Source organism: Odontesthes bonariensis, chromosome 8 (genome assembly GCF_027942865.1).
Source record: "Odontesthes bonariensis isolate fOdoBon6 chromosome 8, fOdoBon6.hap1, whole genome shotgun sequence".
Classification (NCBI taxonomy): Eukaryota; Metazoa; Chordata; class Actinopteri; order Atheriniformes; family Atherinopsidae; genus Odontesthes; species Odontesthes bonariensis.
In genome coordinates this window covers 2,747,118-2,761,871 of record NC_134513.1, presented here as the reverse complement: position 1 = coordinate 2,761,871, position 14,754 = coordinate 2,747,118, and the positions used below count along the sequence as shown (strand labels likewise).

At 39.2% G+C, this 14,754-nt stretch overlaps 1 protein-coding gene across 3 annotated transcripts in view; it reads right to left on the bottom strand.

Annotated features, from left to right (window-relative positions):
* gramd4a (GRAM domain containing 4a) overlaps positions 1 to 14,754 on the bottom strand; it is a 66,215-nt gene that overhangs the window by 12,812 nt on the left and 38,649 nt on the right. For all 3 annotated transcript variants that reach the window (XM_075471311.1, XM_075471312.1, XM_075471313.1), the window contains 10 exons: positions 9,678 to 9,798; positions 7,438 to 7,502; positions 5,346 to 5,481; positions 5,157 to 5,182; positions 4,962 to 5,053; positions 4,125 to 4,216; positions 2,823 to 2,871; positions 2,679 to 2,750; positions 2,552 to 2,595; positions 1,306 to 1,415 (listed from right to left, as the gene is read on the bottom strand). In XM_075471311.1, coding sequence (XP_075327426.1) covers positions 1,306 to 1,415; positions 2,552 to 2,595; positions 2,679 to 2,750; positions 2,823 to 2,871; positions 4,125 to 4,216; positions 4,962 to 5,053; positions 5,157 to 5,182; positions 5,346 to 5,481; positions 7,438 to 7,502; positions 9,678 to 9,798 — 807 coding nt within the window. The remainder of the gene's footprint in view (positions 1 to 1,305; positions 1,416 to 2,551; positions 2,596 to 2,678; positions 2,751 to 2,822; positions 2,872 to 4,124; positions 4,217 to 4,961; positions 5,054 to 5,156; positions 5,183 to 5,345; positions 5,482 to 7,437; positions 7,503 to 9,677; positions 9,799 to 14,754) is intronic.

The following is a 14,754-nucleotide window of genomic DNA, read 5'->3' as shown; positions in this document are numbered from 1 at the left end:
ACACACATCATATACAATGCAATTTTTCATTGTGTTGAAAAAAAAACTTAAACCTTAATTTCTGAAAAGGAAAATTTTTGTCCCCTATTAAAATTACCTAAAAACATCATATATTAATATTTTTTTCCACTTTTTTCCCATAAATCTTTTATTCAGTTCTTCAGTTCTGATCATAACTACCAAGTTTTCAATTATTTTCAAAAATTAACCTTTTAGATGCCAATTTGAACTTTTTAGCCCAAATTTGAAGCCTTTCGGTGCCAATATTTTCAAAATATGGAATGCAAAGTGGAATTATTGAGTGGGGATTATTATGGTCTGGCATATGTCAATGATTAGCAACAACATTGATTTTTAGGGATTTAAATTTTTTTTATTATGCTGGATTTAAAAAATAAAAAAAACTCCTTAATTTCTGAAAAAGGGCCATTTTTGTCCCCTTCTAAAATGATCCCCAAAATACCATTTGTTAATATTTTTTTTCACTTTTTTTCATAAATCTTTTATTTCACTTCAGTTTTGATCATAACTACCAAGTTTTATATTTTTTTCCAAAAAAATGAACCCTTTAGATGCCAATTTGAACTTTTTAGCCCAAATTTTAAGCCTTTAGGTGCCAGTGTTTTCAAAATATGGAATGCAAAGTGGAATTATTGAGTAGGGATTATTATGGTCTGGGATATGTCAATGATTAGCGACAACATTGACATTTGCATTTTTTTGTTATGCCTGATTTTAAAAAACAAAAACAAAAAAAACCTCCTTAATATCTGAAAAGGGACATTTTTGTCCCCTTCTAGAATGATCCCCAAAATACCATATGTTAATATTTTTTTTACACTTTTTTTTCCATAAATCTCTTCTTCCACTTCAGTTCTGATCATAACCACCAAATTTTCAATTATTTTCCAAAAATTAACCCTTTAAATACCAGTGTATAAATACCTTTAAACACCAATTTCTGTTAAAAAACTGCTATATTTTCAATGTCTCCTGACCTGATTTGTATGTTTTCTCTATATTTGTGTCTTATTTTGCATGTATTAATAATACTTGTTTGTATATAGATTATCACCTTGGTATCACCCTGAGGAGCATCCTTGTTTTGAGTGTTATGTCTTGTTTTACTTTTTGTATGGAATTTGAATGAAGACATACAAATGTATGTAAAAGTGTTAAAAACTGAAAATAAAAATAATGTGGCTTCTTCTCCGAGTCAGAGCACGATCTGACTGTTTAAAGCTTTTTAAATCCCTGCAGTCACGCCACATCTGTGGGGATGTGTTTGACGTGTGCGTCCCTCACCCATCATGAAGCCCATCAGCTTGTAGGGAAAGACGCAGGAGGAGATGAACGCCACCCACAGGCAGATGTACAGCTTCCTGGTGCTCTCAGGCTGCACCCACATGAACAGACTGGCAGAAACAGGAGGGCAGAGGTTCAGATTTCACCCACAGTGCTGCTCATCAACAATCCAGAATCTTTATTCTCACTACACTGGAAAAAAAAATCAAAGTCTTACCAAGTATATTTGTCTCATTGAGTATCTCATTACACTTAATATCAGACACAACTGCCTAACAAGCACCATTTCAGCCAGATATAGGGACTTGTTTTAATACAATACATCTGGAATATCTTGTTAAATGAAAAAGTCTTGAAAACAAATTGTTTTGAGTCACATATCATATGAAACAAGCTTTTTTTTTTACATTTGAAGAGGTTTTTAAGCTAATTTCATCATCACTTTTATCTCAAAAGTCCTAAATATCACATTTTATTTTCAAGAAATCTTGACAAGCCGATTTTCACTAGTTCCATTGGCAGATTTTTTTGCTTATTTCAAGCAAAAAACGTCTTTAATTTGTTGTTTTTTTACTTATTTTTGGAGGGGCATTTTTTCCACTGTATGCAGGCATAATGAAATTTAGTTCCGGAGCTCTTGGCTTTGGATACACAAAAAGATATAAGGCACACAGTATACACTGGAAAAAAATGCCCCTCCAAAAATAAGTAAGAAAAACAGCAAATAAAAGACGTTTTTGCTTGAAATAAGCAACAAAAATCTGCCAATGGAACTAGTGAAAATCGGCTTGTGAAGATTTCTTGAAATAAAATGTGATATTTAGGACTTTTGAGTTAAAAGTGATCTTGAAATTAGCTTAAAAACCTCTTCAAATGTCAAAAAAAAGCTTGTTTCATATGATATGTGACTCAAAACAATTTGTTTTCAAGACTTTTTCATTTAACAAGATATTCCAGATGTATTGTATTAAAACAAGTCCCTATATCTGGCTGAAATGGTGCTTGTTAGGCAGCTGTGTCTTATATTAAGTGTAATGAGATATTTTGACTAGAAATGAGACAAATATACTTGGTAAGACTTTGGTTTTTTCCAGTGTAAAGATGTCTAAATAATATACAAAAGAATGAAAATAGTAAAAGTTAAAGTAAAAAGTTACAGTGCAATCTGATTGTTGCACATATTGCAGCATAATTAAGTGAAATAAAAGTGCAGTGCAGGCTCCAAAGAAACATTTTAAAGACTTACTTCTTAATCTTCTCCAGAACATCCGCCATCTTCCCAAAAAGATTCTGTGGAGAGCAGCAGAAACACGGCGTGAGACCTGCGGCGTCTCCTTATGTCTGTAAACCGACTGAACAAAGGTGAGGCGTACCTGAGCTTTCTGTGCAACATCGAGGACGAGCTGGAACTTCTCAGACACGGTCAGGTCTTCCTTTGGAGGCTCCTGCGTTCAACAAGAAAACTGCGTCAAACTTCCTTCTGAAACAGCCAAACAGAACGAAGGAACTCGGCTTACCGTCGGCTCCGAGACCTCAGGCACGATGCTCCACTGGATCCTCCAACCTCTGCAGGAAGATGGAAATATATCAGAAAATATCAGCAAATAATCAGAAAATATTCTGAAAATAATCAGCAACTATCAGAAAATATCAGCAAATAATCAGAAAATATTCAGCAAATATTCAGAAAATAATCAGCAACTATCAGCAAATAATCAGTAAATAATCAGCCAATATTCAGCAAATAATCAGAAAATATTCTGAAAATAATCAGAAAATAATCAGCAAATAATCAGAAAATATTCTGAAAATAATCAGCAACTATCAGAAAATAATCAGTAAATAATCAGCCAATATTCAGCAAATAATCAGGAAATATCAGCAAATAATCAGCCAATATTCAGAAAATATTCAGAAAATAATCAGCAACTATCAGCAAAAATTCAGAAAATATTCAGAAAATAATCAGCAACTATCAGCAAAAATTCAGAAAATATTCAGAAAATAATCAGCAACTATCAGCAAATAATCAGAAAATATTCAGCAAATATTCAGGAAATAAATCAGCCAATATTCAGAAAATATTCAGAAAATAATCAGCCAATATTCAGAAAATATTCAGCAAATAGTCAGCCAATATTCAGAAAATATTCAGAAAATAATCAGCCAATATTCAGAAAATATTCAGCAAATAATCAGCAAATAATCAGCCAATAATCAGCCAATATTCAGAAAATATTCAGAAAATATTCAGCAAATAATCAGCCAATAATCAGCCAATATTCAGAAAATATTCAGAAAATAATCAGCAACTATCAGCAAATAATCAGAAAATATTCAGCAAATATTCAGGAAATAAATCAGCCAATATTCAGAAAATATTCAGAAAATAATCAGCCAATATTCAGAAAATATTCAGAAAATAATCAGCCAATATTCAGAAAATATTCAGAAAATAATCAGCAACTATCAGCAAATAATCAGAAAATATTCTGAAAATAATCAGAAAATATCAGTAAATAATCAGCAAATAATCAGCAAATAATCAGAAAATATTCTGAAAATAATCAGAAAATATCAGTAAATAATCAGCAAATAATCAGCAAATATCAGAAAATATCAGCAAATAATCAGCAATTAATTAGCAAATATCAGCAAATAATCAGCAAATATCAGCAATTAATCAGCAAATATCAGTAAATAATCAGCAACTATCAGCAAATAATCAGCAAATAATCAGCAAATATCAAGTGTCCTGCCCTGGCCCAGCCTCTGCAGGGAGGAGGCAGTAACACCTGAGTGATGATGGATGTTTTTACCTGGCGATGAGGTAATTCAGGGACAGGCGCAGGATGGCCAGGAAGAGGAACATGGGAAGGGCCCAGCCGTGCCAAGCAGCATTCATGTAAATCTGGAACCAACAGGAGACAACGCACACGAGATCATTCCCAAAGCTAACGAGGTTCAGCGGCAGTCTGTAAAGGAAATATAACGACGCTCTGAGGAAAAACGTTGTTTCCTTTACAGATGAGTGTATTACAGGCAGCTCTGCACCAATCCATCGATCAACCGATGGGACTTTAAGTCTGACGCAGCTTTAGTTTGTGGAATAAAACCTCATTTTGTATGAATATGCAACAGATAAACTACCGTTACTTTGTAAAAAAAATCCTTTCAAAGTGACTTTTACTTTGTTCTGGGAACTTTAAATAAAGTTATTTCAACAACTGAACCCAGTTTCTCTTTGCTTTGAACGTTATGATGAGATTAAATGTTTATAGGAGTGAATCTGTGTCCTTTCATGGCTCTACCTTTACATCATTTACCTCTATAAAACGGGTTCACACTGCCGTGTTGCTACTGTTAAAGCTCTGATGGATTCTGACCTCCGTCATTCAAAAGAAGGTCAGAAAACGTTTAACTTCGTCTAAGCTGCCAAGAAACTGCTGCATTGAGACTCTGAAGGAAATTTCAAAAATAAAACTTCTTCAGACTTCCTTGGTAGTCGTTATCAGGCTTCACCTTTATTTATTTTTTAAATTTTTCACATTTTAATTTATGTATTCAACGTTTTCTTTATAGCAGGTTGAAAGAACACGTATTGAAGGAGTTTTTGCCTGCCGAGTCTGGCCTTAAAAACCAAAGTTCAGACTCACAATGAAGGCGATGGCTGAGGTGTAGACAGAGTGCCAGTTGGATAAGGCGGAGAGGTTCCTTAGGAAGTTGGTGACAGGCCTGGCTCCCCGCTCTGAAACAGAAGACGACCCGCTCTGTGTCGGTATGTTCCTTTAAATCATCACGCTTTATGGAATAAACACGTGTGAGCGGTAAAAGCTGGTTTGTTTACTCACTGAGTCGCCTCATGTTTTCTGTCAGCCTGGAAGGAAAACACAGAGAGTGAAGGTGAGAAGCAGCAGAAGCAGAGAAAAAGCAGCTTTTTCTGGGAGATGAGGAGCTGAAACTGTGGCCTCTTTGTCCTGGACGGTCATTAAAGGATAAGTTTCCCCCGTCTCCCTTAGCAACGAGCACATCCGGCTCACCTTTTAGCACTTAGCGGCTCCTCGGCCTCCACGGTGTTCTCCTCCGGCTGGAAGCGGAAGTCTTCGATGTAAACGCCGAAGCGCTCGTACAGCCACTTCTGCAGCCGGGAGCTCCACACCTCCTTCTGGATCTTATCTGTCAGAGCCCACGGGTAAAGGTACATTTCACACTTCTGAATCAACCTCCATCAAGGATTGTGTTCAGTTGAAATAAAACGGGCTCGTGGCGAGCCAACGTCACCGTGACTGCGTCTCTGAAGTGTCAAATCAATGAAGAAATCTGCTAAAGCCAGAGATATTTGGGGTTTTTAAAAGTCTGCTCTCTCAGCTCCTGTGTCAGGTCTTTGCTGGATGTTTTCCTCTTTCTTAAGGACATCACTTTCAGATCCTGTTCATCTGCTGGAGATAGTTCTTTAGGCCTGACACTTCTTCTTCTGTCCTCCACTTGTCCAGTTTCCTCAAATGTTTTAAGGACACGCTGCACACCATGCTGAGATATGCCAAGTTTTCAGCTAACAGCTCTTTGGGAATCACCTTGTTGCTGCAGAAATCCTGTTTTCTGTCTGTCACACTGTGTTATCTTTGCTGTTTTTCACACATGCAGCTAAAGAAATGGGAACAAATCTTAATTCCAGTCTAAAACCCACAAAGAGCTTCTAGGTTATTCATTTCTGGTGGCATAAAACACTTTAATCATTTCATTTATATTAATTGTTCCATAATTAGTCATTAGATTATATCTTATATTCCTTTTTTAAGCTTTAAATTAAATCTTATTTACTTTTTATTGATGTTGAATAACATATAATTATTATTATTGTCTGTTTTTTTCCTACTTTTCTACTTTTAGACGTGATAATGTTCATTTTTTTGGGATTGGGATTTTTTTTAAACTGGATTTCACATATTAATTTGACTCTTTTGGTAACTGAAAGCAGTTTAAACGTAAATGTACAAAAAAGTTGAAACGATGAAGCTGTTTTTCACAGATGCAGCTAAAGAAATGGGAACAAATGATGTGTCTCTGTGACAGGCTGCTGGGAACAAAGTGCCTAAAGATCCAGTTTAAAACGGCTTCTTTGCTCAGTTGGACACAACTCTGGTTCATCCCTTGAGTTAGGAGCCTTTTTCCTGCCTGAATGGTTCATAGCTCAGAGTTAAGTGGCTTAATGAAGAAAAACTGGACTGAAAATGAGGAAAAAAGCAGAAAATGTCCAAAGAAAAGTGATGAAAAACTATTGCTGAAGATCACTTAAGCTGCTTGGATGCAAAATATAAAGAAATAAGAGGCGTCTCATGACCAAAATGCTTCAAAACGACATAAAATACTTAATATGGCTGTCACAATCATACACATGTAGTTGGAAATGAATTGTTATACAAGAAATTATAATTAAATGTGTGTTTCTGTTCATTTTAGGCCACTATTTGAGTAAATGAATGTAAAAAAAAATCTAATAATTTTTTGTTGCTCGTCTGACTCCAATCTAGGAGTTAGGATCCTTTTTCCTGCCTGAATGGTTCATAGCTCAGAGTTAAGTGGCTTAATGAAGAAAAAACTGGACTGAAAATGAGGAAAAAAGCAGAAAAAGTCCAAAGAAAAACTTCAGAAAGCTGGAGAACACTTTAAAAAGGTTAAAGAAAGTCTGGCTGCTTGGAAGGAAACTGAAAGAAAGGAGTTCTGGACCAACTCAAACAGACTCCTCCCAGCTGTCTGCCCTACATGAAGCGATCTACAATCATAACCCATTTTCCCAAATTAGCCTCACAGAAGTCACTGGGTCATCGGAAGTCAAACTCTGAATTATTCACACACTTGACACGCTTCTCCCCTCACTGATGTATTTAAATCACTCTCCTGTGGCACATCTGGATAAATAAGATTAAAAAACTGTTTATTATGTTCACTGAGTTTCTGAGTTTCTAACTTCTCGCCACAATCAGCCACAAACGCTTCCGACCCGCTCTGTTCTGTTCTTATTCTGTTCTCCTCCCATGCACACACACCGACCTCTTGATTCACTCTGAAAGGACGTCACAGTCCTCACTTCCTGCCCCCAGACGCCCTCCCTGCCCCCCCGCCGGGTCCTACCTGTGCCATTGTTCGAGGGGGACTGCTGCTGCTTTCGGGGAGGCTGCGGCGGAGAGTCCTCCAGTCTGAGAGAAAGAGAAGAAGAAGAAGAAGAGGAAGGTTGGTCATGTGTCAGGAAGTGCAGATCAACAACAAAGAGTCACGAGTGCTGCAGACGCAATCTGCCCGAGTCAAACAACCTGAGCCGACACCACAGATATGTGTTCAGATTCAGCCGTCACATCAACTTTATGCAAACACTGTCAGATTTCACCTTTAATGCTTCCATGTTGCCAACTTAAGCAAATATTCATCTTCCCTCCAACCAACCCTCAAAGAACAGGAAACACTGGAGGAGTTTTACCAGAGTCCAGGGGACCTGCGGCCCCTCGTTCGTTTAATTAAACTGTGAATGTCCGATGAAACAGCAGGACAGGTGGAGGCAGAGGTGTGCGTTGCCGTGGGAACGACGGATCATCTCTTTAAAAACAAAAAGGACTGAGCATATGCAATCGAGTGAGAGCCATGCAGCTAAAGCTCCTGCACAGGGCCCACATATCTCCCTCTGAACGTCATAAGTTCAACCCTAAAATTATAAACCGGTGGCCTTACACATTGTTTGTACAGCAGCTTTGGTGGGTCATTGAGCAAGAAATGAATAAGATTCTGTCTACTAATTGAAATGATGACCCCTCATATCTGCTACTTTGTCCATTACTGACAGATTTAAGAGAAAACTTCACCAAACGCTTGCTTTCTGTGCTGGAAAGTGTTTTCTTTTGAACTGGATAATGGATAAAGCTCCATCTGAGGCTCAGTGGCACGGGGTGACACTGGAATATGTTGCTTTGGACTATCTGACGTGTAAATTACAGCAAATATGATGCTTTCTGTAAAACATGGGGACTCTTTCTGTCATATATTGGTTGGAATAGCTCTACCATTCTTTGTATCACAGCTGAGAATGCCACCCTACCATTAACTGATGTGTTTTTGTTTCTGTGAAACCTTTCTTTGATCGTGTGAATGCATCCTGCATGGCAGTGTACACCTGGTTTATTTTGCTTGCTTATCTTAATTAAATGGGACGACTCCTGAATCTCTCGCCTGTATAAATTTAAATCTGAATCTGGATGTGAATGTGAGCCGTGTGAGGGCAGACGTGGGCCAAAGATTCTAGAACATTCTAGAATGCGCTGCTCTGTACTGATGCATGAACATCAATGTATTTGTCGCTGTTAGCTTTTTAAACAATTAAAATGGACAGAGGGGGCTTATAATAAGTAACTAATAATAATAACGCAAGTTTTTTGTTTTTTTAAAGTTTTTTTCCCATTGTCCCGCAATTGTCCCAGATATGATAATGTTGGCGGCGGGCGGTGGCGTAGCGGGCTGAGCAGGCGCCCCATCTGCAGAGGCTACAGTCCTCGCTGCAGCTGGTTCGACTCCCGCACCGAGCGGCCCTGTGCTGCATGTTGTTCCCCCTCTCTCTGCTCCCTGCTTCCTGTCTCTCTCACACTGTCTCTCCAAAAAAAAAAAAAAAACACGAGGCGGTGCGTTCGGTTCATTCTCAGAGACGCTGATGTGTCCTCGTCCAAAGCAGAACGTTCATATGTTCCTTTAACTTTACAGAAATAATCCCTCCATCAGCACCTGGTAGAACTGCAGACAGACTCCATCCATCAGTTCTCTGGTTTTCAGTAACGTCCAACAAACACAGGAACAGTTTGATCTCTTTTTGTCTCTTATGAAGTAATTAATTATTAGTTTGGATCACATTCTCTTGCTGAATAAGGACTTGAAAGACGCCACTCAGCCGCCACACACACGATGTTTCTGACAGAAGCTGAACACACACATTCCTGCTGCAGGTTCCTTCGTCGCCGCGCCGATAATCACCTGGCGACCATCGGTGGAATTTCCCACCGGCAGCCGGCGGCCACTTCAGGGCCTCAGAGCCTCAGAACATCATGTGACAGCGTGCACTTGGCAGGTCCGACCGGCGTGTGATTCAATCCTGTTTTTACCTTCCAAAGCGCACACACACACACACACACACACACACACACACACACACACACACACACACACACACACACACACACACACCTCCTTGTGGAATTCCCCGCCTCCCGAGCAGCTGACACTTCTATTTATAACCAGAAACCTTGAGATCACGAGCGCTCACTCTGAACCCGCGGCGACCTTTCCGCGCAGGGTCGCCGTCTGAGCCTCCCGGCTGTACGAGCTGGCCGTCTCACCTGGTTTTGAGCACCTCGTTCATCTTCTGCTCCAGGTCCAGCCGCTTGCTGCGCTCCCTCTCCAGCTCCTGCCGCAGGGAGTCGATGTTGGTCTCCTCGCGCAGCTTCCTCAGCTCCTCCTCTGGAATAAAAAAAAACAACACAAACCCTGGAGGTCAGCGGCTCATCTTCACATTTCCTCATAAATGTAGATGTATTTTATTTCTACAGCCCTTTACAAACAATCATTACGGTGTACCAAAGTGCTTTGCAGCAGGTAATAAAAAAAGAGAAGAAGTAAAAAAAATAAAAGAATAATAAATAAACAATAAATAAATAAATAACAAATAAATAATAATAATAATAATAATAATAATAATAATAATAATACGGTGTACCAAAGTGCTTTACGGCAGGTAATAAAAAAAAAGAAGAAGAAAAAAAAATAAAAGAATAATAAATAAACAATAAATAAACAATAAATAAATAAATAACAAATAATAATAATAATAATAATAATACGGTGTACCAAAGTGCTTTACGGCAGGTAATAAAAAAAGAGAAGAAGTAAAAAAAAATAAAAGAATAATAAATAAACAATAAATAAACAATAAATAAATAAATAACAAATAAATAATAATAATAATAATACGGTGTACCAAAGTGCTTTACGGCAGGTAATAAATAAAGAGAAGAATAAGTAAAAACAAATAAAAACAATAAAAGAACAGTGAAAACAAAACCGAATAAGATAAAATAAGATAAAAGTGTCATCATACTGCTGGGTATTAGGATAAAAGTCTTATTTGCGACGGATCTGGTGTTGATGAGAGCCATGCGAACAAAACGGCGATCTGTCTGTTGGGAGGTTAACGGGTCGGAGATTCTTATGAAAACAGAGAAATTTCACAGAATCCCTCCTAAAAAAAACTATAAGATGGAAACATCTTATCATCTGAAAGAGAGATTTTCCATCTGAGTCCACTTCCTGCTTCTCAATCAGCTGCTGCCATCAGCTGGTTTCGGGTGTCTGGACTTTCTACGCCCGGCTGTTTCCTCTCGGCTTATTGGACGCATGAATATTGGAGGAGAGAGGCCAAACAAAAGCCACTCACGGGTACAGATGCAGGTTAAATCCTTAAATGTACCCCAATAACACAAAAAAACCACCTGAACACGAGCTGCTGCCATAAAGAAGGAGGCCTGCGCCGACCTGTTGCATCATCGGGAACTCGTCTCTTTCTCACAACCTCAAACCTCGCCGTTATCCTCCGTCTCTGACTGGTAAATCTGATAAAACATTCATTACATTCAGAGCCTCCTGCAGCTGGCGTTCTTCCTGGGGGAGGACGCCGCTCCTCCACCATCACGCCGACGCTTCAGCCTCCAACAGCTCTGGTTGGTAAAAGCAGCCGAGCTCAGTTTCACATCTAGTTTCAGAGGAAGAGGATTTGGAGGATTCTTTCTCTCTTAATGTGTTCACACAATATGACTCCTGTTGTACATTTAACCCCCCCCCCCCCCCCGCCCACATAAGCATGCCTTCAACAAGCTGGTTAAAGGTTACAATGAGCTAAGCAGCTTAATGGCCCCTGCCAGAAGTTAGATGCAGCAATGCACCCTGGGAGGTGTAGTCAGAATAACAGACCGGCACTGTGTTCCAAACCGCATACTTCTCCTACTACTCATACTAACTTTCTGAGTTAGTATGCGAGTTTGAGTATGCGAGAAGTTCCCGGATGCATACTAGATTCTCTGAAATGTTGGGTATGCATCATGAGGTTACTACTCAGACTCAAACTACCCAAGATGCAACGTAACGTGACTTCGCCGATCGTCATTTCCTGTCAAAACGGCAGTTTCAAGCTAGCTACAACGAGGGTAGGTTCACTTCCTGTTTTCAAAACAAAAGCACCAATTGTATGGTAATGGCTTTCCCTATGATAAAAGGCAACGGGTATTTTATTTTGTGAAAATAACCGGAAGTGCGTCGCTCACTGCGGCTAGCTTTAGTAGCGCCGAATTCGTGGGAACAAAATTGTAAACAGCCGGTATTTTGTCAGGTTTTCAACACGTTGGGGATCTAAACGACTACTTTCTCACCTGAAAATGTTTCAAATGTTGCTAAAGTTTACAGAGTTTAGAGCTAAAGGGAAATCCACTGTTGCCACAAAACAATATTATATTAAAGGTCTAGATATTTTAAGATATCTGCTTAGAGGTTCACAACCAGTGAGATGAGTTTTTGATTTCAAAGTAGTTTTTATCAAAAGAAAATATGGTCTCTATACCTTCAAATGTCATAACACTTATTCTGGCTGTTACCACATAGAAATTAGCATATACTCTCTCTATAATCAAATATGAAAGTGCTTGTAGGGTTCTTACAATATTCACAAAAAATGTAAACTGTTATTGACAAAAATAAAGTACAGAGCCCTGCAACATCCACTTTTTCAGTGTAATCTCAATAAAGGAATTTACCCATCTGCCTAAATAAATGAAAGCTTGGTTGCGTGAGTTGAGGTCGCTGGTAGTTTCGAAAAGTTAACATCTTGAATAGTTCGTTGAGCAGGATCCACTCGTTTCACGTTAGCCTGTTATGCTACATTGTTATGGTGTCTCGCCACATGTGCTCGCAAATTTGTCGTATAACCCGAGTACTTGACTCTGGCGTTGCAGAGTTTGCACGCCGCATGGCTCTTGTCGTAGTCGTAACTGCTTTCCTTTTTTTGAAACCAAAATATGCCCAAACATCAGCTTTAAAAGCTCTCGTCCTCAGCGATCCTCAGTTTTATGTTCTTGTGAGAACTGATCTCGCAGGATTTCATTGTTCCTTTGGCGCGGAGGACACAATGACTGCTGCCAACTAGCGGCCGGAGGTTTAATTGCAACACAAAAATTAACAAACACCGTGAATATTTGCATGTTAATTGTTAATAAAAATATCCATACAGTGCCGTTGAATATCGATACGGTATCGTCAAATAAAATATCGCGATATTTAAGTGTATCGATATTTGCTTACACCCCTATTGATTGGTGGGAAAATGTTGATGAATCTTTATGTGGATAGATGTGTCCTAAATGTGGTGACTGTGGGAGGGAGCCAGGTGAGATGTTAACCCTGTGTATGTTGATGTATGTAATTATCTTTATGTTTGGATTAGTTTATGTAAGCATTTTTTAGCGAGTAATGTTTTTTTTTGTTTGTTTGTTTGTTTTTTTCTCTCATGTTATTTTGTTTTATTCTCGTCATTGTTCATGTATGTTGTTCCTTTTGTTGTACTGTTGAAAAGCAATAAAAAAGTGAATTACAAAAAGAAATGGGGCAGCCAGTTTGTGATCCAACACAACATATAAGTGTGTCAGACACAGAGGGACGGAGCGCAGTCGCCCCCCTGTTCCACATCAGAAACCATATTAATAATTCTGTCAATACGTCTGTTCTGCCTCTAAAATTAGACTCGAGCGTTTTCGCCCGGGTCACAGCGCCGCAGCATCTCTGTGGACATCATGCGGACCAGTAATACCATTTATCTGTAACACAGAGGAGGGATTAGCTAAATGCCATGAGGTGTCACCTTTAATCAAGCTGACCTTCTCCGCCGTGCTGGCTTTCCTTCATACACAAACTCATGTTCAGGATTATTAAAAGGCAAAAAGGCTCCATGTGGGTTCTGAAAGCAGAGGTTACCGAGGCCGAGGCGGGTTATTTAATCCACCTTCTCATCAGACTTTATTGGAAAGAATCCCAAACCACGGCCTGTAAAACTAAAGTCCACTGGAAAAAATCTAAATCTTACCAAGTATATTTGTCTCATTGAGTATCTCATTACACTTAATATAAGACACAACTGCCTAACAAGCACTATTTCAGCCAGATATAGGGACTTGTTTTAATACAATACATCTGGAATATCTTGTTAAGTGAAAAAGTCTTGAAAACAAATTGTTTTGAGTCGGATTTCACATGAAACAAGCTTTTTTTGACATTTGAAGAGATTTTTAAGCTAATTTCAAGATCACTTATCTCAAAAGTCCCAAGAAATCTGGACAAGCCGATTTTCACTAGTTCCATTGGCAGATTTATTTTGCTTATTTCAAGAAAAAACATCTTGTATTTGTTGTTTTTTACTTATTTTTAGAGGGGCATTTTTTCCAGTGCACTGACTCCAAAAATAAGTAAGAAAGACAACAAATAAAAGACGTTTGCTTGAAATAAGCAAAAAAATCTGCCAATGGAACTAGTGAAAATCAAGATTTCTTGAAATAAAATGTGATATTTGGGACTTTTGAGATAAAAGTGATCTTGAAATTAGCTTAAAAACCTCTTCAAATGTCAAAAAAAGCTTGTTTCATGTGAAACTCAAAAAATTTGTTTTCAAGACTTTTTCATTTAACAAGATATTCCAGCTGTATTGTATTAAAACAAGTCCCTATATCTGGCTGAAATGGTACTTGTTAGGCAGTTGTGTCTTATATTAAGTGTAATGAGATGCTCAATGAGACAAATATACTTGGTAAGATTTAGATTTTCTCTAGCACGAGTTTAAACGCGGCGTTAAAGGCTCCTTCCTGCAGATTCCTGAGCCTGGAGCCGTTGAACTTACTGAGGCCGAGGCTACTTTTGTGGCTTCTGATCCGGTCGACGGCTCCGCTGTAGAGCAGCTCGAAGCTGTCGAAGGTGTCGAAGGTGCAGTCCTCCAGCTTGCACATGGCGGCGCGTCTCTGCAGGCGGCCGGTTCCCGGGAGGCTCACGCAGGAGCGCGACGGCAGCGTGGCCGCCTTGGCTTTTTCCTGAAATCCAGCCACGGCTGCGGCTTCCTTTCGTCCGGCCCGGCTCGTTTTTGCCCATCAAAATCAAGGCGTACGCCCCCCCCACCGTGTATGTGGCGCGTCCAGAGCCGAGAGCAGGTCAGGGACGACTGCTGCGCCGGCAGAGAGAAGGTCAGTGGCCAGAGCTGCTGGAGAGCTGGGGCAGAGAGGTGGGGCTCTGCACACTAAGAGGGCCTGGAATCTGAGGTTTCTGAGCCTGGAATCTGAGGTTTCTGAGCCTGGAATCTGAGGTTTCTGATCACAGACCCTGGAATCTAAG